This window comes from Schistocerca gregaria, chromosome 11 (genome assembly GCF_023897955.1).
Source record: "Schistocerca gregaria isolate iqSchGreg1 chromosome 11, iqSchGreg1.2, whole genome shotgun sequence".
In the NCBI taxonomy this organism is placed as follows: Eukaryota; Metazoa; Arthropoda; class Insecta; order Orthoptera; family Acrididae; genus Schistocerca; species Schistocerca gregaria.
Window position 1 is genome coordinate 25,184,555 of NC_064930.1, and position 26,051 is coordinate 25,210,605.

The window sequence follows — 26,051 nt, forward strand, 5'->3', positions numbered from 1 at the left end:
TCCCATTGGAATTGCAAGAGATTGAAAGCGGTCGAACAACTGTATGATAGTTTTCTCTGGTGGTGGTACTGAGTACTAAGGCAGTTGGGCTTTGGTCCTCGTGGCAAACTCAACGGGTGGCAGTAGTGGCTCAAATAGTTTAAGTAAAGACTGGTGCATGATTTTGACAATTGATGATTAGACTGGTGCATGATTTTGTCAATTGATTATTAGCAAACATCTTTGGAGAGTATTTTAGTGGTTCACATGTCTGTAGTCTGTGTGGCATGACGCCAAGCTTGTCAGAGCCTGTGTTTTGTATCAGAGTAATAATATTCTCCATCCATAAATAATTTGCTCCAAAATAAATGAAGTACACTACATCCTCTCTGCACTAGCCCAGTGCAGACTGAGTCCTTTTGTCACCACGTGGTGATGGACAGGTGATTTAGGTTAGTGGATCTAGTCCAAATGTCCTGTCTTTCGCGCCATTTTCTTAGCTTAGTAGAGATACGTGAATTGACCTCTCTTCGCCACCAAAATTCAAACTTGGTGCCATTTCATAGTAAGAGAGGGCAGTCAGGTGACTTGGGTTAGTGCAGGCAGCCCAATTGCCCTTACTTTCCCACCATTTTCTTAGGTGTGAGCATTATCCTGTTGGAATTTGAACTTCCCACCATTCTTCTGGGGGAGGGGGGTTAGGTTAGTAGCCCAATTGACCTATTTTCACGCCAAAATTCAAACTTCACGCCGCGGAGGGGGGGGGGGGGGGTGGCGGCACGGGGTGTGGCACTTGCATCATAAGTGATAAGTGACGTCACAGCCGCCATCGTGGATGACGTCATATGCTGTTGCCACGTCTTCACGCCGCCATCTTGAATGACGTCATCGCCACCATCTTGAGGGTGTCTCTGTGATATCACAGATCTAACGTGTGATGTCACGGCCGCCATCTTGGATGATGGTACTTTGGGGCTGTGTCCCCCTTCTCCCAATGCTCGTCATGTTGGGACATGATTTTCATCACGACACCTCAATAAAATCGACAAAGCGGCGGTCGCTGAAAGTGTTACGTCGCTGAATTCCTGGAGAAACTCAGGTCCTACTTTGTTTACCTCTACAGGGAGGAAATGTATCAGTGTTTATGTAAGTTGGATAAAGTTTGTAGCTGTCGAGTTAGACTGCAATATGCTTTGTCGTTTTTATTGAGGTGTCGTGATGAAAATGATGTCCCAACTTTTGCCAAGGTTGTGCACCATATTAATTCTCCTGCCACCAGTAGCATCAAGCAACGTGCTGGCTTGGCTCTTGTTCGTGAAAGAATTCCTTTTACTCGTCGACGTTTGGAAACTGTTTCCTAAGAATTGTTTAGTTTTCATTTAATGGTTGCATCGGAAATGTCTGATTTCACTTGGGATTGGTTGGATGTTGCCGCATGGACTGAAGCTGACTGGAAATACAATTCCGTTACTGCCTGTCATTTGGCAAAGTTTGGACGTTTCAATGCGCGGAATCTGATGTTATTTCTCGACGTTCTGTCATAAATCTCACAGAGAAATCTTTTGACGACTATACCTTATCCGTGCTTGGTAAGGGTTTAAATTTTGCACCCACTTCGAAGAGTTTGCCAGTAGTTGATTTTATTAGTTCAATTGAACAGGCAGTTTGCAAACTACCCCCTGACGCTGCAGAGGAGTTTAGGAAGGAGAGGTGCCGTGTGTTGACTAGGGCTCGTCCACCCAAGAGTAATGTAACAGCAGCGGAGAGGGCTGCTTCACGCTCTCTCAAAGTTGATCCTGATACTGCTATTTTATCTGCGGACAAGGGCAATGCCGCCGTTGTTTTAAATAAACAGAATTATGTACAAAATATGCAACGTTTACTATCTGATTCAGCGTATCGCAGAATCGATGTTGACCCCACAAAAAGTGTTGAGAGAAAGACCAACAGCCTGCTGAAGAAAAGCGGTTTGTCGCAGGGCACCATCAAGAGTCTTAACAACTATAGTACTGTATCCCCTAGGTTATAGGACCTTCTGAAGGTTGACAAGGAAGGGGTTCCTTTCCGTCGTATAGTGAGTAACATCGGCGCTCCGACATATCGTGTAGCCAAGCATCTTGCTTCTCTGTTGAGTCCACAAGTAGGACGGTGTGAACATCGTATGAGGAGCTCAGTTGATTTTTTACGTCGTTTGGATGGACTGCGGTTGAATGTCTCATATTTTAGTGAGCTTCAATGTGGCCTCTCTTCACTCGTGTTCCTCTGTCTGATTCGTTGCGGTTAATTGAGGCCAGGTTTGGTGCTGAATTAACTAATCTCTCTCGGCATGTGTTGACATCCAATTACTTTTTATCCAATGGCCAGTATTACGAGCAGACAGATGGAATTGCGATGGCTGGTCCGTTGTCTCCTGCGATCGCAAATTTGTTTATGGCAGACTTCGAGGAACGTGCATTGGAGTCGGCGCCTTTGAAACCCGCCTGTTTCTTTAGATACGTTGACGATACCTCCGTTGTTTGGCCTCATGGTAGGGAGAGTTTGAATGCCTTTCTAGAACATCTGAACTCGATGCACCCGAACGTTTTACAACGGACGTGGAAGAGGATGGTTGCCTTCCCTTTCTTGATGTTTTGTTTAGGAGGAAGGATGATGGATCATTGGGACATGCAGTCTACAGGAAACGTACTCACACCGACTTGTACTTACAGCTAATAGTTGTTACCATCCAGCTCAGCGGGAAGGGGTACTTCGTACCTTGGTACACAGGGCACATGCCGTTTCTGACGCTGAGACTTTTCCAGCTGAGCAGTGCCATCTTGAAGTTACATTTCGTCAAAATGGTTATAGAGACAGACAGATTGAACCTGCGTTGCCCTCTCGACCAACTGTACATCGAGTGATTGATGATAATTCTGAGTCGACAACTAAGTCTACTGCGTTTTTGCCTTACGTAGGAAACACTTCCAACAAGATCGGTCGAATTTTACGGAAATACGTGTGAAATGTGTTTTCCGATCTCCATCTAAAGTCAAAGACTCCTGTTAAGGATGATCTTGGTCTGCGTAAGGCGGGTGAATATCGCATTCCTTGCAGCTGCGGCATGGCATATATTGCTCAAACTATCAGGACCGTGGAGGGCCGACGTACTGAGCATGAACGGCACACACGATCACAGCGACCAAGTAGATCTGCTACTGCCCAACAGTGCTTGGACTCTGGTCACCCCATGTTACGTGACAACACCGAGATATTGGCATGCACGTCCAGCTATTGGGACAGCGTTATTAGGGAGGCAGTTGAGATTAAATTAGCAAGCAACCTCGTTAACAGGGATGGAGGTTTCTGTTTAAACTCTGTTTGGAATCCGGCTCTCTCCCTTGTCAAGAAACAGAGGGACAGGGTCAGTGCTACCTCACCTGCGAATTCATAGTCTCACTATGGATAGCTCTGACTTTGGTCATCTTTGGTGGCACCAGTGTTCAGTGTGTGTGTTATCTTTCCTGCTTCAGCCCGAGAACCGAGGTTTTAAATTTGCATGTACGCCGCCTGTCCGATGCAGTTGCCTAGAAAATGGCGGGGTGTTCTCCCGCCGAAATATCGGCGTTCGCTGGAAGTATTACCTGGCTTAATTCCCGGAAGTTATTTGAAAATTCCGAATTCTGTATGACACGCAATAGCATTAAAAAAGGTACTTTATACAGATTGGTTGCGTCGTATAATGGATATGATAACAGTCCCTCACGCAGGAGACTGCGGGTTCGAATATCATCAGGTACACAATTTTTTTTCTATTTTTAAATCTTAATCGAAGTTACTTTTAGCATAATTTTTACTCCATTAATTGGTTAAAATGTAATTTTACTTAGTGGATAACATATCAGCCCCACGCACACAGCAGATTGTGGGTTAGACCCTCGTTAGGTGTTCTTTCCCAGTCGGAATTTTCGTGTACATAAATTTAATTTTATTTATCTGTTATAATATTCAATTATTTGAAAATTCCGATCTATCAGTTAAAAAAGGTGACATGACATAATCCATTTATATCTGTGCAATATTGTGAAAAATTTATTTTTGTTAGCAGAACTGGAATTTTTTCATGGTAACCACCATACAAACATGTAGAACATAAACTAAATACCTATTACACTACGAACAAAATAACACAGATGAAAATTTAAATGAAAGATGGGTTTACAAGCAAAAAGAAATTCAAGCAAAATGAGAAATAGACATAAGTAATGCAATAATGTTGACGAAAAAACAAGGTGATAAAACAAAAAAAGTTTGAATTATAACCTAAATACCTACTGCACTGTGGACAAAATACCATAGATAAAAATTTAAATGAAAGACGGGTTTACAAGCAAAAAGAATTTCAAGCAAAATGAGAAATATATATATATATATATATATATATAATGTAATAATGTGGATGCAAAAACAGTGATAAACACAAGAAATTAAATAAAAATTAAGACATGAAATAAAAACACAGGAACAAAGATTTCAAGTGGGGAAAGAATGATAGTGAGAAAAATGAGAGCAAATCAAGAAGTTGGTATTATGATTAAAATTATGTGACAAAGTAATGAAATTAAAAAATTACATTTACGTCAATTAATTGAATAAAAATGATGATCATAGTCATTTTGATAAAGATTTAAAAACAGAAAAAGTTACTGCTCCTGAAAAAATTGGAACACAGGACCTCCTCGTGTAAAGTTGTTATCCTACCCATTGCAGCACACAACTATACTAAATAATATAACTTTTTAAGCTTATTGAGTATAACACAAAAATACACATTTTTTTCTTGGCAGTTACCTGGAAATGAGGGCCCACCATGGTGAATGGCTGCAATGTGTGATACCTGGGGTCTTAACTTACACCATTGTATAGATAGTTTCAAAAACTCAGTTGCGTCCCTGTGGATCTCTCCATGTGAGGCGGGCTGGTAGTCTGCAAGCAGACAGCACACCCCTAGCAGACTACGGTGGGCTAACAGTCTGCCGCTCACGCGCCTGTACTCTCAACTCTTGCCACAGCCATCTACTTTCTGTTCAAGTTGTGAAGAGCCGTTCCCTCCACGTATTTCACCACTGCCACCTGAACAATTTCAAAGAGAGTATTCCAGTTACCGTTGTGAGAAGATATCTCTATGTATCCAAACACTATAAACATATGTTTGCTTTTCCATAACTGTCTTCTAAGAGAAGTCGTAAGGTCAGTATTGCCTTGCATGTTCCTACATTTCTCCAGAATCCAAACTGATCACCCCTGAGGTCGGTTTCTACAAATTTTCTCATTCTTCTATAAAGAATGTGTGTTTGTATGTTGCAGTCATGACCTATTAAAGTGATAGTTTGCTAATATTCACACATGTCAGCATCTGCTTTCCTTGGAATTGGAATTATTATATCCGCCTTAAAGTCTGGGGGTATTTCGCATCTCTCATACATCTTGCACACCAAATACAATCAGTAGTTCTGACAGAATGTGGTCTGCTCTCTGGGCCTTATTTTGACGTACGTCTTACAGTGTTCTGTCAAATTCTTGTCGCAGTATCATATTTCCTATCACATCTCCGACCTCATCTTCAACTACTTCCTTTTACGTTTGTATAATACTGCCACCTTCATCTATATCGCCATTGTATAGACCCTCAATACACTCCTTCGACCTTTCACCTTTTTCTTCTTTCCTTAGGACTAGTTTTCCATCCTAGCTCTTGATACTCATACACTCCTGGAAATGGAAAAAAGAACACATTGACACCGGTGTGTCAGACCCACCATACTTGCTCCTGACACTGCGAGAGGGCTGTACCAGCAATGATCACACGCACGGCACAGCGGACACACCAGGAACCGCGGTGTTGGCCGTCGAATGGCGCTAGCTGCGCAGCATTTGTGCACCGCCGCCGTCAGTGTCAGCCAGTTTGCCGTGGCATACGGAGCTCCATCGCAGTCTTTAACACTGGTAGCACGCCGCGACAGCGTGGACGTGAACCGTATGTGCAGTTGACGGACTTTGAGCGAGGGCGTATAGTGGGCATGCAGGAGGCCGGGTGGACGTACCGCCGAATTGCTCAACACGTGGGGCGTGAGGTCTCCACAGTACATCGATGTTGTCGCCAGTGGTCGGCGGAAGGTGCACGTGCCCGTCGACCTGGGACCGGACCGCAGCGACGCACGGATGCACGCCAAGACCGTAGGATCCTACGCAGTGCCGTAGGGGACCGCACCGCCACTTCCCAGCAAATTACGGACACTGTTGCTCCTGGGGTATCGGCGAGGACCATTCGCAACCGTCTCCATGAAGCTGCGCTACGGTCCCGCACACTGTTAGGCCGTCTTCCGCTCACGCCCCAACATCGTGCAGCCCGCCTCCAGTGGTGTCGCGACAGGCGTGAATGGAGGGACGAATGGAGACGTGTCGTCTTCAGCGATGAGAGTCGCTTCTGCCTTGGTGCCAATGATGGTCGTATGCGTGTTTGGCGCCGTGCAAGTGAGCGCCACAATCAGGACTGCATACGATCGAGGCACACAGGGCCAACACCCGGCATCATGGTGTGGGGAGTGATCTCCTACACTGGCCGTACACCTCTGGTGATCTTCGAGGGGACACTGAATAGTGCACGGTACATCCAAACCGTCATCAAACCCATCGTTCTACCATTCCTAGACCGGCAAGGGAACTTGCTGTTCCAACAGGACAATGCACGTCCGCATGTATCCCGTGCCACCCAACATGCTCTAGAAGGTGTAAGTCAACTACCCTGGCCAGCAAGATCTCCGGATCTGTCCCCCATTGAGCATGTTTGGGACTGGATGAAGCGGCGTCTCACGCGGTCTGCACGTCCAGCACGAACGCTGGTCCAGCTGAGGCGCCAGGTGGAAATGGCATGGCAAGCCGTTCCACAGGACTACATCCAGCATCTCTACGATCGTCTCCATGGGAGAATAGCAGCCTGCATTGCTGCGAAAGGTGGATATACACTGTACTAGTGCCGACATTGTGCATGCTCTGTTGCCTGTGTCTACGTGCCTGTGAATTTGTCAGTGTGATCATGTGATGTATCTGTCCCCAGGAATGTGTCAATAAAGTTTCCCCTTCCTGGGACAATGAATTCACGGTGTTCTTATTTCAGTTTTCAGGAGTGTACATCTGCTTCTCTTTTATCCAAAGATCTGCTTAATTTTCCTGTAGATCATGACCATCTTTCCCCCAGTTAAACATACTTCTAAGTCCTTACTTTCGTCCTCTGGTCATTCCTGCTTAGCCATTTTATACTTCCTGTCAATCTCATTTTTAAGCATTGCATTCCTTTTCACACACTTCATTACTTGCAGTTGTTTATTTTCTTTTTTTGTCAATTAAATTAAATATCTTCTGTATTATCCAACGCAAACGTATCTGGATAAGTTGTAGCTTTCTTCTATTTTGCAGTTTCATCAGTTTTAATCTACAGTTTACACCAAGTAAATAGTGATCAGAGTTCACATTTGCCCCTGGAAACAGTTTGAAATCTGCTTCTCAAGGCTCTGTCTCAGTTTTATGTAATCACTCTGAAATCTTGTGGTGACGCTAGGTATCTGCCATGCTTACAACATTTTTTTCATCATTATTAAAAGTGTTAACGATGATGAAATTGTGGGCTGGTTCAAATTCTGCCAGGCATTTTTCCTCTTTCGTTCCTTTCCCCCAGTCCATATTACCTACATTGTTTCCTGCTCTCATTGTTACCAGTCTCCTCTTACATTTATGGTTTTGTCTGCCTTAATATCTAAATACTTTCTGTTATCTCATTTCTTCAACCTCTTCATCATCTGCGGAGCTTGTTGGCATTTAAGCTTTACTACTGTAGTGAATATGTCCTTTGTGTCTATCTTGACATCCACTATGCTGTTAATAGTAGCTTACCCACATTGCTGTTTCCTTGGCCATTATTAAATCTACTCCTTCACTACCCATATTTAATTTTGTATTTATTACCCTGTATTCACCTAATCAAAAGTCCTGTTCCTCCCGCCACTGAATTTCACTGTTTGCCACTCTATCTTTAACCAGTCGGTTCCCCTTTTTAATTTTTTTAAATTACCTGCCCAATTTTGAAGGGAAGTTCATTCCCCCTTCTGATCCAGTTTTGTTTCTGCTGATAACTACATCCTCTAGAGTAGTCTCCAACCAGAGATTCAAGTGGGGGACTATTTTACCTTTGGAGCATTTTACCAAAGAGGATGACATCATCTCTTAAACATACAGTTCAACTTCTACAGCTATCTGTATTGCTGAAGCACCCAAACCTCCACACCAACAGCAAGGTCCTTGTTTCACAGGGGGAGGTGATTCAGTGATGTACTTGGTTATAAATGCAATAGGCATGGGATCATCAATATCAGAGCATGGCTACCCATTTATCGTTACAGTAGGTCGATGGTGTCTGGATATGCCATCATCCAGGCAAAGATCTGATCAAAACATGCACCAAACTGCGGATTCTGGCTGATGAGGTAGTGTTGTGTTGCGGCAGACATTCACCTGGGCTTCCTTCTGACCTATGGTAGCAATTGAAGTTACAGTGGCAGTTGTGGCATATGTGAACATAATGGCAGACTGTTTGCATACACTCTTGCTCTGCATCTTCCCTGACAGTCATGCCATTCTGTAGTAGGATAACTCTCCATTTATCATGGCCAGAATGACACTTCACTACTAGGAGAATGATAATAAACTGACTTTGTTGTCTTAACCGCCATATTTTCCTTATATGAAAGAAATTGGAGACATTTGGGTCACTATTGATTGTATGCTCTGTACCCACAGACCATTCAGTAACAGAGCACAATATTCGCAGATCTATGATTTTATACACTATGTTATCAAAAGTATTCGAACATCCCACAAAACAGACCTTTTTCATATTAGGTGCATCGTGCTGCCACCTACTGCCAGGTACTCCATATCAGCGACCTCAGTAGTCATCAGACATCGTGAGAGAGCAGAATGGAGCGCTCTGCGGAACTCACATACTTCGTATGTGGTCAGGTGACTAGGTGTCACTTGTGTCATACGTGTGTACGCGACATTTCCACACTCGTAAACATCCTTAGGTCCACTGTTTCCGATGTGATAGTCATGTGGAAACGTGAAGGGACACGTACAGCACAAAAGCGTGTAGGCCGACCTCGTCTGCTGGCCGACAGAGACCGCCGGCTGTTGAAGAGAATCGTAACGTGTAAGAGGGAGACATCTATCCCGACCACCACAAAGGAATTCCAGACTGCATCCAGATCCAGTGCAAGTACTATGACAGGTGGAAGGTCAGAAAACTTAGATTTGATGGTCGAGTCGCTGCTCATAAGCCACACACCATGTTGGTAAATACCAAACGACGCCTCGCTCGGTGTAAGGAGCATAAACATTGGACGATTGAACGGTGGAAAACAATTGTGTGGATGGCAGGGTGCCATATGGCGAATGCCTGGTGAACGTCATCTGCCAGCGTGTGTAGTGGTGACAGTAAAATGCGGAGGCGGTGGTGTTATGGCGTGGTCGTGTTTTCTTTGAGGGGGCTAGCACCCCTTGTTTTGCGTGGCACTATCACAGCACAAGCCTACATTGATGTTTTGAGCACGTTCTTGCTTCCCACTCTTGAACAGCAATTCGAGGATGGTGTTTGCATCTTTCAACACGAATGAGCACCTGTTCGTAATACACAGCGTCTGGCAGTGTGGTTACACGACAATAACATCCGTGTAATGGACTGGCCTGCACAGAGTTCTGACCTGAGTCCTATAGAACACCTCACTGGCTGACATCGATACCACTCTGTGAAGAATGTGCTGCCTTTTCCCACCTTCTTGCACCTGATTGAACGTATGCCTGCCGGAGTGGAATTTTCAGTCAGGTGTCCAGATACTTTTGATCACATAGTGTAACTACTCTCAGTTTCACTTCTAGAACGGTTTTCTTTTCTATGAGATGTTTGTGTTTTCAGTACCATGTCAGAATTTCGTTGTTCTGTGCAGGAGCTGGTCTGCATACGAAAAGGGCTGTGCGCTGATAGAGGCAGCTCAGAAGGGACAACTGGATCAACTACGAACACTACTCGCAGCGGGTGCGGACCTGAGTGTGACGGACAGGCAGAAGAGGACTGCTTTGCACTGGGCAGCAGGCAGGGGTCACCTCAAGATGGTGAAATGTCTGCTGGACGGTGGGGCACAGCCGGACGCCACAGACAGGTGGAAAAACGTGGCTCTGCACTGGGCTGCGCAGCAGAGCCACGCATCTGTTGTGCGGCTTCTGCTGGCGTCCTCACCTCAGCCCAATGTGAGAGGCGAGGACGGGTGGACGCCACTGCACTGGGCGGCGGAAAATGGTTGCAGCAGGGTGGCGGCCGTGCTGCTCGAGGCAGGGGCAGACATGGAACTCAGGGATGACGATGGGGACATGCCCCTGCACTGCGCTGCGCGGAAGGGCCACGTGGCTGTCGTGCAGCTGCTCTTGGCGTCCTCACCCCACCCCAACGTGAGGGGGCAGCGCGGGTGGACGCCACTGCACTGTGCGGCAGCAAATGGCTGTGCACAGGTCGCGACTGTGCTGCTGCAGGCGGGAGCAAATGTAAAAGTGAAGGACGACCATAAGAGGACTGCAATGCACTGGGCAGCAGGCAGGGGACACCTCAGAGTGGTGAGGTGTCTGCTAGGAGGTGGGGCGCGGTTGGACGCCACGGACAGGTGGAAGACTGTACCCCTGCACTGGGCTGCGCGGAAGGGCCACGTGGCGGTCGTGCAGCTGCTCTTGGCGTCCTCATCCCACCCCAACGTGAGGGGGCAGCGCGGGTGGACGCCACTGCACTGGGCGGCGGAAAATGGTCGCTCAAAGGTGGCGGCCGTGCTGCTCGAGGCAGGGGCAGACAGTGAGCTCAGGGATAACAGAGGGTACACACCTCTGCACTTGGCTGCACAGAACGGCAAGGTCGGCGTACTGAAGCGGCTGCTGGCGTCCGCCTCTCAGCCCAACATGGTGGGGTGGCAGGGCGCGACGCCACTGCACTGGGCAGCAAGAAAAGGCTATGCGGAGGTGGCGGCTGTGCTGCTCGAGGCAGGGGCAGACAAGTCGCTCAGGACTGACTACGGGAATACGCCCCTGGACATCGCTAAACGGTGGGTTCGCCTAGAGTTGGTGGAATTGCTAAGATAAATCTGTGGTGCATGTAACTGATCTACTAATGGTGCAGGAAAGATAAATCAAAGGGAGATACACGCTAACTAATGTAAACTGCAGCACATAAAATTTGTTTTGAGAAAATAATGTGATTACATTTCTCATACACACTTTGCAAAACTGTGTAACATTCCCAAATACATGATTAGCAAAAGAAACCTCTACAATATTTTATCATAGAACCCCGTCCCCCCCCCCCCCCCAGCTTACATGGTGCTTTGAATCTACATGTAGAAATGATATGGCAGACATCTTTAGTCTTTAGTTCTTAGTGAATACTAAATACTGTTCTCCATAAGCACCGATATGTGACACCAGAGGAATTACTGAAACCACATTACTGGCTTACTATGAACCTGACGTACTGAGTACCTGTCGAACCAAAGAATGCTGGTGATTGAGAGCAAGAATAGTGTCAAGAGTGTACTCATACCCAGCAGACTTCCCAGTGCTACGTATCGTAAGGCTAGTAGGGATACAGGACCTGTCAGTGTAGTCATCAGTAGTCAAAAAAGTCGCCATCTCCTCTCCAGCTACTGTCCACATTAGCTACCTTACCGGTGTGCCAAAGATATCCATATTTTGAAAAAGTAAAGTTATACCACTCTTCTCAGGAACAAGCAGAAACAATATTTTATCTAGATCAGATGTGGGGCATGGTGTGTATCAAACCTTCACAAAAGCCACACTCATCCCCTCAATGATGTTGTTTGCAGATGCGTTCTAGAGGCTGGGTTTCTCGATACTTCTCAATACGTCTCTATACTTCTCCATACTTGTACACTTGGACAGAGAGAGACAGGAACTAGGGTGTGAGTCTCTAGAGGAAAGGAGGCGTTCTTTTCGTGAATCGCTACTGAGGAAATTTACAGAACCAGCATTTAAGGCTGACTGCAGTACAATTTTACTGCCGCCAACTTACATTTCGCGGAGAGACCACGAAGATAAGAGAGATTAGGGCACGTACAGAGGCACTTAGGCAGTCATTTTTCCCTCGTTCTGTTTGGGAGTGGAACGGGGAGAGAAGATGGTAGTTGCCGTACGAGGTACCCTCCGCCACGCACCGTATGGTGAATTGCGGAGTATGTATGTAGATGTAGATGTAGAATCAATGCACTAAGACTTGCAATAAGGTGATATCTGCTGTTTACAATGTGCTCCAAATGCGAGATCTGCAAGGCACAAATTTAATAAGACTTTCGCTGACGGAACCCCACTGCCAATGTTGTTTGCTGTGCTCCTCTTACGAGATTTACTTTCCAATAACTGGCCATTAATTTCTGTCTCCCGACAGAGTTTTTGCACAATTACAGAAGGAGCTGAAGAGAACAGACACCGGACATCAGCCAGCTGAGTATCGTAATGTGTTCTCCAGCCATGGAACTGTGAAGATCATGCGGCATGACTGCATAGCATATGACTGGAAAGCTGAAAGTAAGACTCACGACATTCCTTCAGAATTGCAAACTGTAAGATCTCTTTCATCAGAAGGACAAGGGACGATGAATTTTAAACAAATCATGTAAGACTTGAGGACATAATTACAAAGAAAGAAGAAAGGAGTCACATGGTAAACCCTGCTGTACTAACAACTTGTGAACATGAACTGAAAGCAGAAAAGAGTGAGCATGTGGATTAGGAAGGAGTTTCTGACAACGTCAATGAACCAGACCTTTCGTGAAGGCAGCTGTTATGTAATTGGACTTTTTGTGTGATCAATGTTATTCTGAGATTATCTATGTTTTAAAATTATAGTTTACTTTCTCTTTTTTTTTGCCAGTATTTTCTATCATGTTGATCTAATGCGTAAACCTGTAATAAATGCCTGAACTGCATAACGGACTGACTCAAAGATTTTCACAGTCCGTTACAAGGTAGACAGAAGTCCAGATAGTAAATGTCACAAATGGACAAGTCCAACAGAACAGTTTCAAAAGCAGACAATGAACATTTGGACACTGGTACAGTGACGCCTGGTTGTTGGAGGTCAGGAGGTCAGAGAGGTTTACTGGAATTACCGCATCCCCAGCAATGCTTCTCAGGACGTAAGAGAGATCACAACAACAGCAGCCTGATTTTTATTTCAGAAGAAAGGGAATTACCGTGGCAAATAAATTTGCATAAGTATGCTTTCCTTTACGTTATTATATTTTACATTATAAATGAAAGTAGCCATCCAAGGGATTACGGTTTTCAGTGGTCGTCTACTCTGTTGTGATATTACTTATTTTTAAAACCCAAGCCAAAAACGTACAGAAACAAACATGTGCCGTAATAGTGCTGCGACTTCCATCTGAGAGACAGTTTTCTACGAGGAAGATCATAGAAGTGTATCCAGACCACAAACTGAATTCGGAAATTTCGTCTTCAGTTTTACATGTCTCCTGCGTTTTGTTACATTCCCTGCCACGTTACGTTTTTATGAACTTAATATTCCTGGTTATATCATCAACATTTGTTGTCAACTGCAAAGCAATTTTCCATGCTTCATCAGTTTTCACGTTTCTATCCCAGCATTCACAGCTCCACAATGCGGGAGCAGCTCTCAGCATTTCAGTGACCTCTGTGATTAGCTCTTTAAAAGTCAGTTGCGTGGTCATGGAGCAAGGTTATCAGGTAATGTTTAAACAGAGTGCTGAAGTTAATAGAACAACACTGCTCTATATAGGAATGTTGTTCCATTAACTTCAGCAGTCTCTTTGAACATTGCCCGGTAACCCTGCTCTGTGGTCATGTAACCCACTCATAATATGATTTTTGTACCTAAGATGATGTGTTCGAAAGAAATCACGGCTGGTACGGCGGCATATAGGCAGGCGTTTTTCCCTCACTCTGTTGGTGAGTGGAACAGGTAAGGAAATGATTAGTAGTGGTATAGGGTATCCTCAGCCACGCACCGTATGGTGGATTCCGGAGTATGTATGTAGATGTAGAAACATCGAAAATTGCTTTTCATTTGACTCTACATATCTGTTGCGGACTGCAGCGCCGTATTCTGCCTGTATACATATTTCTGTATTTGAATAGACATGCATACACCAGTTTCTTTGGCACTTCAGTGTGTGTTTGTGTGTGTGTGTGTGTGTGTGTGTGTGTGTGTGTGTGTGTGTGTGTGTGTGTTTGTGTGTGTGTGTGTGTGCGTGTATACACGCACGCACGCGCGCGCGCGCCCGCACACACACACACACACACACACACACACACACACACACACACACACACACACACCCACACCCACACACACACACACGCACACACACACGCGCACACACACACACACACACACACACACACACACAAGTGCCAAAGAAACTGGTGCAGGGAAGTGTATTCAAATACAGAAATATGCATACAGGCAGAATACGGCGCTGCGGTTGGTAACACCCTGTATAAGACACCAAGTGTCTGGCGCAGTTGATAATTTAGTTACTGCTGCTACAATGGCTGGTTATCAAGTTTGAGTTAGAACGAGGTGGTATAGTGGGCGCATGAGGGATGGGACACATCATCTGCGAGGTACATACGACCACTTCACGAGTATACTGTCAATATCAGGAGTCTGGTAAAACATCAAATCTCCGACATCGCTGCGGCCGGAAAAATATACTGCAAGAACAGGACCAACGATGATTGAAGAGAACCGTTCAACGTGACAAGTGCAGCCCTTCCGCAAACTGCTGCAGATTTCAATGTTGAGCCATCAGCAAATGTCAGCTTGCGAACCGTCCAATGATTCAGCACCGGTACTGGCCTTAGGAAGTGAAGACCCACTCGTGTAGCCTTGATGAGTGCACGACAGTGAGCTTTATGCCTCACCTGGACCCGTTACCACCGACGTTCAACTGCTGGTGACGAAACGTGTCACCTGGTCGGGCGAGTCTCGTTTCACATTGTATCGAGCGGATGGATGTGTACAGGTAATCCATTCACTGTCCAAGCTAGTGAAGGCTCTGAGCACTATGGGACTTAACATCTGAGGTCATCAGTCCCCTAGAACTTAAACTACTTAAACCTAACTAACGTAAGGACATCACACACATCCATGCCCGAGACAGGATTCGAACCTGCGACCGTAGCGGCCGGTACGCTAGTGAAGGTTTTGTAATGGTGTGGGCCATGTGCAGTTTGATGAATGGGACCTCTGATACATCTAGACACCTGTACATAAGCATCCTGTCTGATAACCTGCATGCATTCATGTCCATTGTGCATTCCGCCGGACTTTGGCATTTCAAGCTGGGCAATACGACACGACACACATCCAGAATTGAGGCAGAGGGGCTCCAGGAACACTCTTCTGAGTTTAAACACTTCGGCTGACCATCAAGCTCCATAGATACGAACTATTATTGAACATGTCTGGCACACCTTGCGACATGCTGTTCAGAAGAAATCTCCACCCCGCCCTAGTGTTACGGATTTACGGACAGCGCTGCAGGATTCGTGGAGTCACTTTCCCTCCAGCACTGCCTCACACATCAGTCGAGTCCACGCGACGTCGCGTTGCGGTAGGTGAGGCGCCCACGGGGGCCCTACACGATATTAGGCAGGTGTATCAGTGTCTCTGGCTCTTAATATAGATCTAGTCAAATGATGCAATTTAAATTTGCCCTATGTCTAGAAGCTATCAGATAGATTATATAATGGTAAGACAGAGATTTAATAACCAGGTTTTAAATTGTAAAACATTTCCAGGGCCAGATGTGGACTGACCACAATATATTGCTTATGACCTGTAGATTAAAACTGAAAAAACTTAAAAAAGGTGGGAATCTGACGAGATCGGACCTGGATAAACTGAAAGAACCAGAGGTTGTACAGAGTTTCAAGGAGAGCATAAGGGAACAATTGACAGGAATGGGAGAAAAAGGTGCAGTACAAGAAGAATGGGTAGCTCTGAGGGATGAACTAGTGAAGGCAGCAGAGGATCAAGTAGGTAAAAAGACGGGGGCTAGCGGAACCCCTTGGGTAACACAAGAAATATTGAACTTAATTGACAAAAGGAGAAAATATAAAAATGCAGTAAATCAAGCAGGCAAAAAGGAATACAGACGTCTCAAAAATGAGATCCACAGGAAGTGCAATAAGGCTAAGCAGGGATGGCTAGAGGACAATGTAAGGATGTAGAGGCTTATCTCACTAGGGGTAAGATAGATACTGCCTATAGGAAAATTAAAGAGACCTTTGGAGAAAAGAGAAGCACTTGTATGAATATCAAGAGCTCAGATGGAAACACAGTTCTAAGCAAAGAAGGGAAAGCAGAAAGGTGGAAGGAGTATATAGAGGGTCCATACAAGGGCGATGTACTTGAGGACAATGTTATGGAAATAGAAGAGGATGTAGATTAAGACGAAATGGGAGGTACGATACTGCATGAAGAGTTTGACAGAGCACTGAAAGACCTGAGTCGAAACAATGCCCCTGGAGTAGACAACATTCCATTGGAACTACTGATGGCCTTGGGAGAGCCAGTCCTGACAAAACTCTACCATCTGGTGAGCAAGATGTATTAGACAGGCGAAATACCCTCAGACTTCAAGAAGAATGTAATAATTCCAATCCCAAAGAAAGCAGGTGTTGACAGATGTGAAAATTACCGAACTATCAGTTTAATAAGTCACAGCTGCAAAATACTAACGCAAATTCTTTACAGATGAATGGAAAAACTAGTAGAAACCGACCTCGTGGAAGATCAGTTTCGATTCCGTAGAAATATTGGAGCACGTGAGGCAATACTGACCTTACGACTTATCTTAGAAGCTAGATTAAGAAAAGGCAAACCTACGTTTCTAGCATTTGTAGACTTGGAAAAAGCTTTTGACAATGTTGACTGAAATAATCTCTTTCAAATTCTTAAGATAGCAGGGGTAAAATACAGGGAGCTAAAGGCTATTTACAATTTGTACAGAAACCAGATGGCAGTCATAAGAGTCGAGGGACATGAAAGGGAAGCAGTTGTTGGGAAGGGAGTGAGACAGGGTTGTAGCCTCTCCCCGATGTTATTCCATCTGTATATTGCGCAAGCAGTAAAGGAAACAAAAGAAAAATTCGGAGTAGGTATTAAAATCCAGGGAGAAGAAATAAAAACTTTTAGGTTCACTGATGACATTGTAATTCTGTCAGAGACAGCAAAGGATTTGGAAGAGCAGTTGAACGGAATGGACAGTATCTTGAAAGGAGGGTATAAGATGAACATCAACAAAAGCGAAACGAGAATAATGGAATGTATTCCAATTAAGTCAGGTGATGCTGAGGGAATTAGATTAGGAAATGAGACACTTAAAGTAGTAAAGGAGTTTTTCTATTTGGGGAGCAAAATAATTGATCGAAGTAGAGAGGTTATAAAATGTAGACTGGCAGTGGCAAGGAAAGCGTTTCTGAAGAAGAGAAATTTGTTAACATCGAGTATAGATTTAAGTTTCAGGAAGTCGTTTCTGAAAGTATTTGTATGGAGTGTAGCCATGTATGGAAGTGAAACACGGACGATAAATAGTTTGGACAAGGAGAGAATAGAAGCTTTCGAAATATGGTGCTACAGAAGAATGCTGAAGATTAGATGGGTAGATCACGTAACTAATGAGGAAGTATTGAATAGTATTGGGGAGAAGAGAAGTTTGTGGCACAACTTGACTAGAAGAAGGGATCGGTTGGTGGGACATGTCCTGAGGCATCAAGGGATCACCAGTTTAGTATTGGAGGGCAATGTGGAGGGTAAAAATAGTAGAGGGAGACCAGGAGATGAATCCACTAAGCAGATTCAGAAGGATGTGGGTTGCAGTAAGTACTGGGAGATGAAGAAGCTTGCACAGGATAGGGAAGCATGGAGAGCTGCATCAAACCAGTCTGAGGACTGAAGACCACAACAACAACAAATGTCTTCAGTGTGTGGCGAAATAAATAAAAAAATTAAATTTGTTGGGTTTTTTGAAAAGAGGAAAAATTATGGACATGGAATTGTAACTTCAGAATTTTTGAAAGGCCTTTTTTACGGACTGTATTGACCGGCTTGAAAGCTGACAAATTCAGTGCTGTGTGAAATATGCCTGTAATATAATTTACCATTCCGATTAATTACATTTTGAATTCTACGTCATTGTTGATTTAATCAGATTTCTTACCTTTGACGTAGAATTAGTCCTTGTTTGTTGTTGTTGTGGTCTTCAGTCCTGAGACTGGTTTGACGCAGCTCTCCATGCCACTCTCTTGTGTGCAAGCATCTTCATCTCTCAGTGCCTACTGCAACCCACGTCCATCTGAATCTGCTTAGTGTATTCATCTCTTGGTCTCCCTCTACGATTTTTACCCTCCACGCCGCCCTCCAGTATTAAACTGGTGATGACTTGATGCCTCAGAATTAGCCCTTCTGCCACAATATTAATTCATTAGTCGCCATCGATGTTCTTCTCCTTGTTGACCGTGTGTATCTTCCTAAGTCGGACCGTGTGTATCTTCCTAAGACGGTGGAAACCAAGGAATACAATGCTACGGCTCTTTAAATAATTTTCGTAACACTTCGGTACTTCTCACTATTTTTTATTCACAAGGCAATAAGACTTGCTCTGCTAGTCGCACAAACCATAATTACTAACAGTGTGGCTACCTTTCCGCACACACCAAAAATTACGTCCATCCTCCACGAGGCAACAATCGAAAGTGTCTCTTAGGTCCTTCTTGGAGTATGAATCAAAAGAGAATCCAACGTGAACATTACAAAGACTATAATCTGCATGCCTCTCAGTTTAATCTTTGGCGCAGCCCTTAAGGTATTGTATGTCTCTGCGTCGGAATGTGTCACTGCTGCTGTCCCCCTACTGTATACAGTCACTACAAAATTTTATTTGGTTGACAGGATACAGTAGTCGACCTTGCAATTGATAGGTTTGGGTCTTTTATTCACAAACTTCATTCTTATTGTCTCATTTTCAAGGCACTGTGAATTCCTTGGTATTACTGAGTGTGCGTCAGTTTTTTTTATACTTATGCTAATATTTACAAACCTTAATCCTAATATACAAAGTTCTGGTTAATACCGAGAAAACGACATCATGTAGTCAAGTTTGTACAATAAAATATGCAATGAATACAACGTTATTTACGAATGTTTCCTTCCTCATCAGAGGTGAAAATTAAGTCCTTGTATTGCTTTCTGTATTTACTCTCGGGCGACGAGCGAGTGCACTTAATATAGACAGGCGTGCGGGTACCGTCGAGACTTCCGACACTCAGTAAGCGTGTGCTTTTTGTAGTTCCTTCCAGTACTTAGACTGGACACGACGAGGTACATTGGAATATGTGCCCCGAAGAACACACCACACTATGAGCGAGGCGGTGGACGATCCCGTCGTTGCAGCTCCAGGTAAGAAGCGTACCATGTCAAACTTGTTTGGCATTGTCCTTCCCTATTGCGACGCCATGGGTACAAGCTTCAATTTTCGATGTCACTTGTTTAGGCTCGCTGACACTTGCAACGTAGCACTACTTTGCACAATTTTAATTTCTACACACACCTCTTTAACTGGGAGTGCTGCGATCGAAACTTCCTTCATGACTACACTTTATTCTTCGCATTAACCCCTTTTACCTATTGTACCTAGATTCATTCCCCTCAGTACTTCTGCTCAATGTACATAAGTATTCATAAGTTTGTATGTCACGGGACTTGGCATGAAATACAAAATACATCACATACAATGGAATAACATATAACACATACAATACATTGGTTACATTAATTACAGGAAAAAACTACCGAAAAAAATTGAAAAATTTTTGACCACTCATAGTGGCTTCTTCGTCTTGGGTTTTACTGACACACGCCACATTTTTCCATTATTCTGTTTGAAGGAACAAGTCCTTTGTTTTCCTTCTTGAACTCAAGTTAAGGTTTGCCTCCGTTACGTGTTCTTCATACGCAACGACATGCATCAGCATGCAGAGAACACACCTGTAGCCGCTCCACTGCAGCTTGGGAAGGGAATTTTCTACCTTCTACTTAGGGTAGTAGCAACGACTACGTGTGTGCTACGGTTTTTACGTATAATATCTGAAAATGCACGAAATAATTATTTATATGCAGCATAACCCTAATATGTACAGTGTTTTGTGCTTAAGCACGTTCTGGTGTGCTTGTAAATCATTACCTCTAATAAAAATTCCTACATTAACATGGACATATAAACATAAAATTTTGAAGTTCATTGTGTGACTACTATTACTATGTACTGTGTTTGATAAGAGCGGCACGCCCTTGTGTGCGTGAATCGTCTTCAATTAAAGTGCGCTTATAGGCGCCTTCGTGTTATCACGGGAGGAAAAGTACAGACATTTAATGCATCGGTTGTCATGAAAATCTATGTACACGAATAATCCCTCTTTCATAGCTTCAGTGCAGCATAAAATTCTGTACGACGTTTTTGTTGATAATTCACTTTATAGACGGTTCCTTTGCTTACAGGTCGGCCATCACAGCTGTTTCTCGTATAGCGGCGATACCATTTTCATCCTTTGTGACTGTAAACCGTTATATCTATGAAAGATATAATTTTGACATGATTTATCGTTTCGTGTTTCAAGAGTGTAAAGTAATTTATACCTTCCTTCTGCATACATGAGTGAAGCATCGCTAATGTAGCACTTTGTATCAGGTTTTTCGTATTTTCTCGTAAACTCGTTGAGTTATTTCTTGACGTTAGGTATACATGTTTATACGAGGTTGTGTTAGAGTTTGATTTTCCTTATGCACTTCTATGTCGTTTAGGTTCCGTACATGTACAGAACTTCTTTCGCTTTCCACACATTCATACATACGTTTATACACACAAAAAACACCTACCACTATAACATACACTTTGCTGGTGCGGCCCCTTTTCGGTACCCTGCACCATTCCCTCAATATTCCAAAATAATTCAGGGTGTGCTGAGCATCATCCCCTCATACTAACAACACTTACAACTAAATATTTCTTCTTACATACATAACTGCCTTAAGGCGCATTAATGCGCAATCATTCCATATTTTCCTCCTTTACACTTTAGCTTTCGTACATGTAACCTCGTGTATAGCTTATATATTCTATAAAGTTGTTTGCTGAGTGCTTTACGCGTTTCCTAACGTTAATGTGTTTCTCTCTCTATAAATCCTAGGTATTTGTTTTGAGAGCGATTCAGTTCATTACTCACGCTGCATAGATCTGTTTATTATTTTCCTATTTTATAGCTTGTGTCATTCTTTTCCGTAGTCACAAAAATTTACGCGTTTACCTTGTTGTTCGTTCTGAAAATCGCTAGCTACTGTGTAACGTGAATGTATGCGTTATCTCTTTGCTTTCCTCTTTGCTGCTTTTTCCCTATATGTAATTGTGTGTTGTTCTCGTGTACATAGCCTTTCTTCAGGTTATATATCTGCATTATTTATTTATTTTCTATTGTGCTATTTTCTTTCTCCTTCCGTACAAGCTAAGATGTTACTCAATATAATAAAATATGACAATACCGTCCATGACCAGTATGTACTTGTATGTTCACTTTTATTACGTAATACCAGGTTATAATTAAATTTTCTAAGCTACTATTTACAAGACGTGTGTACCCCTTTCTTTCTTGTTTCTGAATGGCTCTCGTCACTGTGTCTCATAGTAAGCGTGGTCTCAAAACTTTCGAACGTTGCGCGCATGCGCACTTATGTACCATGACTGGACTCCATGCGCGGAGAAAACTGCATAGTTGGTGAACATTGACAGCCGCCGAGTCACGTGTCGTCTGGACTCGCGCTTTGTATACACTCAGCTGATCGGACAGCGAAGGGGGGAAGGTTTCTCCCCGGCTGGCTGCCTCCAGCGCGGCCAATGGCCTCGTCTTGCCATCCCGCTGTCGCGTGCTCGCCAGCTGAGCGCTGTATTGCAACTTTGACGCGTGCTTTGTTGCTCGTCTCAAACGAACTAACTCTGACCTTCGCGCTAATTTGTCTCTCTTAAATAACCGAGTTAGACTACTAAAGTACCGTATGGTTTATTTTATAGTGTTAAGACTCAACAGTAACACATGTTTCGTTAGGTGTGGTTAACTATGCGTTGTTTTTTTTTTTTTTTTTAGCTGGCATATGTCCCCAGTTGATTACTAGTTTCGATGTTTAACAGAAATTTCAGTTATGTTTTCTAGTTTAATGCATATTTTTCACTAACTGACTGTCTTTTGTTTTCGTATTCGCAAGTTTCTTAGGTTAATCACAGCAATTTTACCATGTGATCCAAGGTTGTATAATTTCAATTTTGCTAAAATAACATATAACCTTTAATGAAAAAATTCCTTGATATCCTTGTGGGGGTGTAACCCTTTCACCTTGCCCGTTCGTGTGTTACCTAACAGATAACATCCTGGGTGAGGTTTGTCTATTGTAACGAAAGGGCCATCATACAACAACTGCCGCTTTTTGTTTAATGCCTTAATTTTAGAGGATTTTGGGTGGGTACGTAATAGTACTTGCTGTCCAATGTTAAATTCTGTAACCTTTCTTATCTTTTTGTTGAACTGTTTTCTCCTTATTTCTGCTTGTTCTTCCATCTGTAGTAATGCTTGACGTACCTTTTCGTCTAGTGTTATTTCCTTTGTGGCTAATTTAGGTAAAGGTTTAGCCTATCCGTCAAGTTCTGTGCCTTGAAACATTAACTCTGTAGGTGTAAAGCCTGTTGAAGTATGAATTAAATTATTTACAATATGCAGAAATGGGGCTATGTATTCTACCCATTTTGTCTGCTTATTTGGTATATAAGTTCTTATAAAGCGATTAAATTCTTTGAAATTTCTCTCAATTGGGCTCGATTCTGGATGAAATTTGGATACCAATATATGTTTTGAGATTCGAGAAATGTTTTCCATTTATTACTAGTGAAGTTTGTTGCATATCAGTTAATATAATTTTCGGTTTTCCCACTAGTGGTATGTAGTCTTTTATCATGCGTTTGATTATTGATCCCGACAGCACTTTTATAGCATACATTTCTAAGTACTTTGTGAAGACATCGTAAAAATGCGATCTCATATCTAACTCCTCCCCTAGCTCGTGGATATGGTCCTGCTGCGTCCACGGCAATAGTTCTCTTGGTCTAGTTGGAATGATACGGTGTAATACGTCCGAACAAGATCTATTAAGATTCCAGAATGAGATTTTCACTCTGCAGCGGAGTGTGCGCTGATATGAAACTTCCTGGCAGATTAAAACTGTGTGCTCTGTTCGCAGGAGAGCTTCTGTAAAGTTTGGAAGGTAGGAGACGGATACTGGCAGAAGTAAAGCTGTGAGTACCGGGCGTGAGTCGTGCTTCGGTAGCTCAGATGGGAGAGCACTTGCCCGCGAAAGGCAAAGGTCCCGAGTTCGAGTCTCGGTCGGGCACACAGTTTTAATCTACCAGGAAGTTTCATCTATTAAGATGTTTAACCGCCTGACGTATTGTACACTTTTTTACTATTTGTTCAATCCTGCGTCTGAGATTCGGGAAGTAACAATACGTTGATATTTTCGCTGTACATTTTGATACCCCATAGTGTCCCCATAGTCTATGTGTGTGTATTATCAAATTGTCTATGTATTCTTCCGGGATGCAGACACACCAGGTGTTGGGATTGTGGATTGCGCCTGTAGAAAAGAACATAGTTTGACATTGTGTAATATTGTTTCAATGTCATCTGCCTGCAGTTTTTGCATAACTTGTCTCCATCTATTGTCTTCCTTTTGTAGTTTGCTCATGTCTTTACACATCTTTCTGTAATATGGTTGAAATGTGCCATCATGCATCAGAAAAACTCTAAAATCGGGTCTGTTCGATCAATTCATTGAACTCGCTCAAGCCTTTTGGCAAACGCGATAATGCGTCAGCAATTACATTCTGTTCACCCTTGATATAAACTATCTCGAAATCAAATTCCTGGAGGAATAAACACCAACGTGCAATCCGTTTGTGCAACAATTTACATGTGAGTAAAAACGATAATGCTTGATGGTCACAAAACACTACTGTATGCCTTCCTCAGAGATAGTATTGGAACTTGCGGAAAGCCAACACTACAGCTAACGCTTCAAGTTCAGTTGCCGAATAGGCTCTTTCACATTCCGTTAACGTTCTACTGGCAAAACTAATTATGTTTACTTTCTGTTCTCCATTATCATTTACTAATTGGAACAGACAAGAGCCTAATCCCTGACATGACGCGTCCGTGCTCAAACAAAAGTTGTGGTTCATGCTAGGATGCTTCAAAATGTGTGCGTTTATGAGTGCCTGTTTGATTTTTACGAAATCTTCCTCACATTTTTCTGTCCACAACCGTGTGTGGTTTTTCCTTAAAAGATTGAGTAGGGATTCACTAATCAATAACTGTTTGGGCACGAATTTTCGAAAAAATGACGTGAGCCCCAGAAAAGCTTTCAATTGTTTACGTGTTTGTGGTGAGGGGAAATATTTTATGGCATCACGCTTTTTTGGATCTGGTAAAATTCCGCCTGCTGAAATAATGTGGCCTAAAAATTTTATTCGATCCCTTCCGAATTCGGACTTCATCAAATTTGCTGTGACGTCATATTCTCGTAATTTTTGGAACACCTTGTGTACCAATTCTACATGCTCTTGCCAGGTCTCCGTGGCTATCAAGAGATCGTCTACATACAACGTCAGTTCTGGACCCAATACTCTGTCTAAAGCCTCTATAAACACCCCAGCACTCACGTTGAGTGCAAATGGCAGTACTTGGAACAGCTTCTGCCAGCATGAATGAACGCAGTATATTTTCTGTTATCACTATGTAGGGCTATTTGCCAATACGAAGCCTTCATGTCAACGAATGTTAAATACTTTACTCCATGAAATTTAAGCAATTGCTCATCTAAGTTCTCCGGCCTAGTGCGTATTGGTACGATGATCTTATTAATTTCCCGCGCATCAAGTACTAATGTGACTGACCCGTCAGGTTTGCTGACAGGATGGGACTGCAGTACGGTGAATGCGAAGGTTCCGTCACCTTCCACAGAACCATTCTATCTATTTCTTTGCGAACCGCTTCCTTCTTTGCCCATGGTATCGCATATGATTTATGGCAGTACGTTTCATGGGGGTAGACTTCCATTTTGTATTCATAATTTTTGATTATTGTCGGCTGTTTTCTGAAAATGTCTCGGTATTCATAAATAAGATCTGCTAGTTTATTTTGTTGAGTTTCTGAAAGACAAGTGGATTTTCTTACCTTCTCGTGGGCGGCCTGTTCGTTAATTATTTCCGTGTCTAACTGTTCGGGGAAAGGAGTATCTATCAATAGCACTTTTGGGTGAACTAATTTTACTTCAGCTTGCGTCTGTGGTTGGCCATCACGCTCTATTGTTGACTTTATAAGATTCACCTTGACACTCCGACTGCCCACTCGGAAATAGCGAAATCCACTGCCTACGTCGATATTTACTTTATACTGCCGGAAAACGTCCATACCTCAAATACAATTGACGATTAATTTGTCAACGATTAACAATGTACAGTTTATCGTGACATCGCTAATGGTAACAGGTATTCGAGTCTGCCACTTAATACTTTTTGACTTGTTACCTACAGCTGTCAAGATTTTACAATTTTCTGTTGGCAACACTGGTACTTTTAATGCTTTCGAAACTTCTTTAAATAAACTGTTAGAAATAATATTCGTAGATGCGCCTGTATCTAAAATTACGTTGGTAATTATAGTTCCTAACTTTGCTATTACTACAGCCTGCACGAGGTCACTTACCTTGTTCAGCGCTTTCATCTCTTCTTCACATAGATCTTCTTCTACGGTAGCATCCTGATGATATCTTAAAAATAATTGTTTAA

General features: G+C 43.3%; 1 protein-coding gene across 2 annotated transcripts in view; it reads left to right on the top strand.

The window, feature by feature from the left end:
* The window catches only part of LOC126295204 (ankyrin repeat domain-containing protein 65-like), a 76,525-nt gene extending 65,182 nt beyond the window's left edge, over positions 1-11,343 (top strand). For both annotated transcript variants that reach the window (XM_049987519.1, XM_049987520.1), the window contains exon 3: positions 10,014-11,343. In XM_049987519.1, coding sequence (XP_049843476.1) covers positions 10,014-11,187 — 1,174 coding nt within the window. In that variant the 3' untranslated portion in view covers positions 11,188-11,343. The remainder of the gene's footprint in view (positions 1-10,013) is intronic.
* Positions 11,344-26,051: the final 14,708 nt, after the last annotated feature.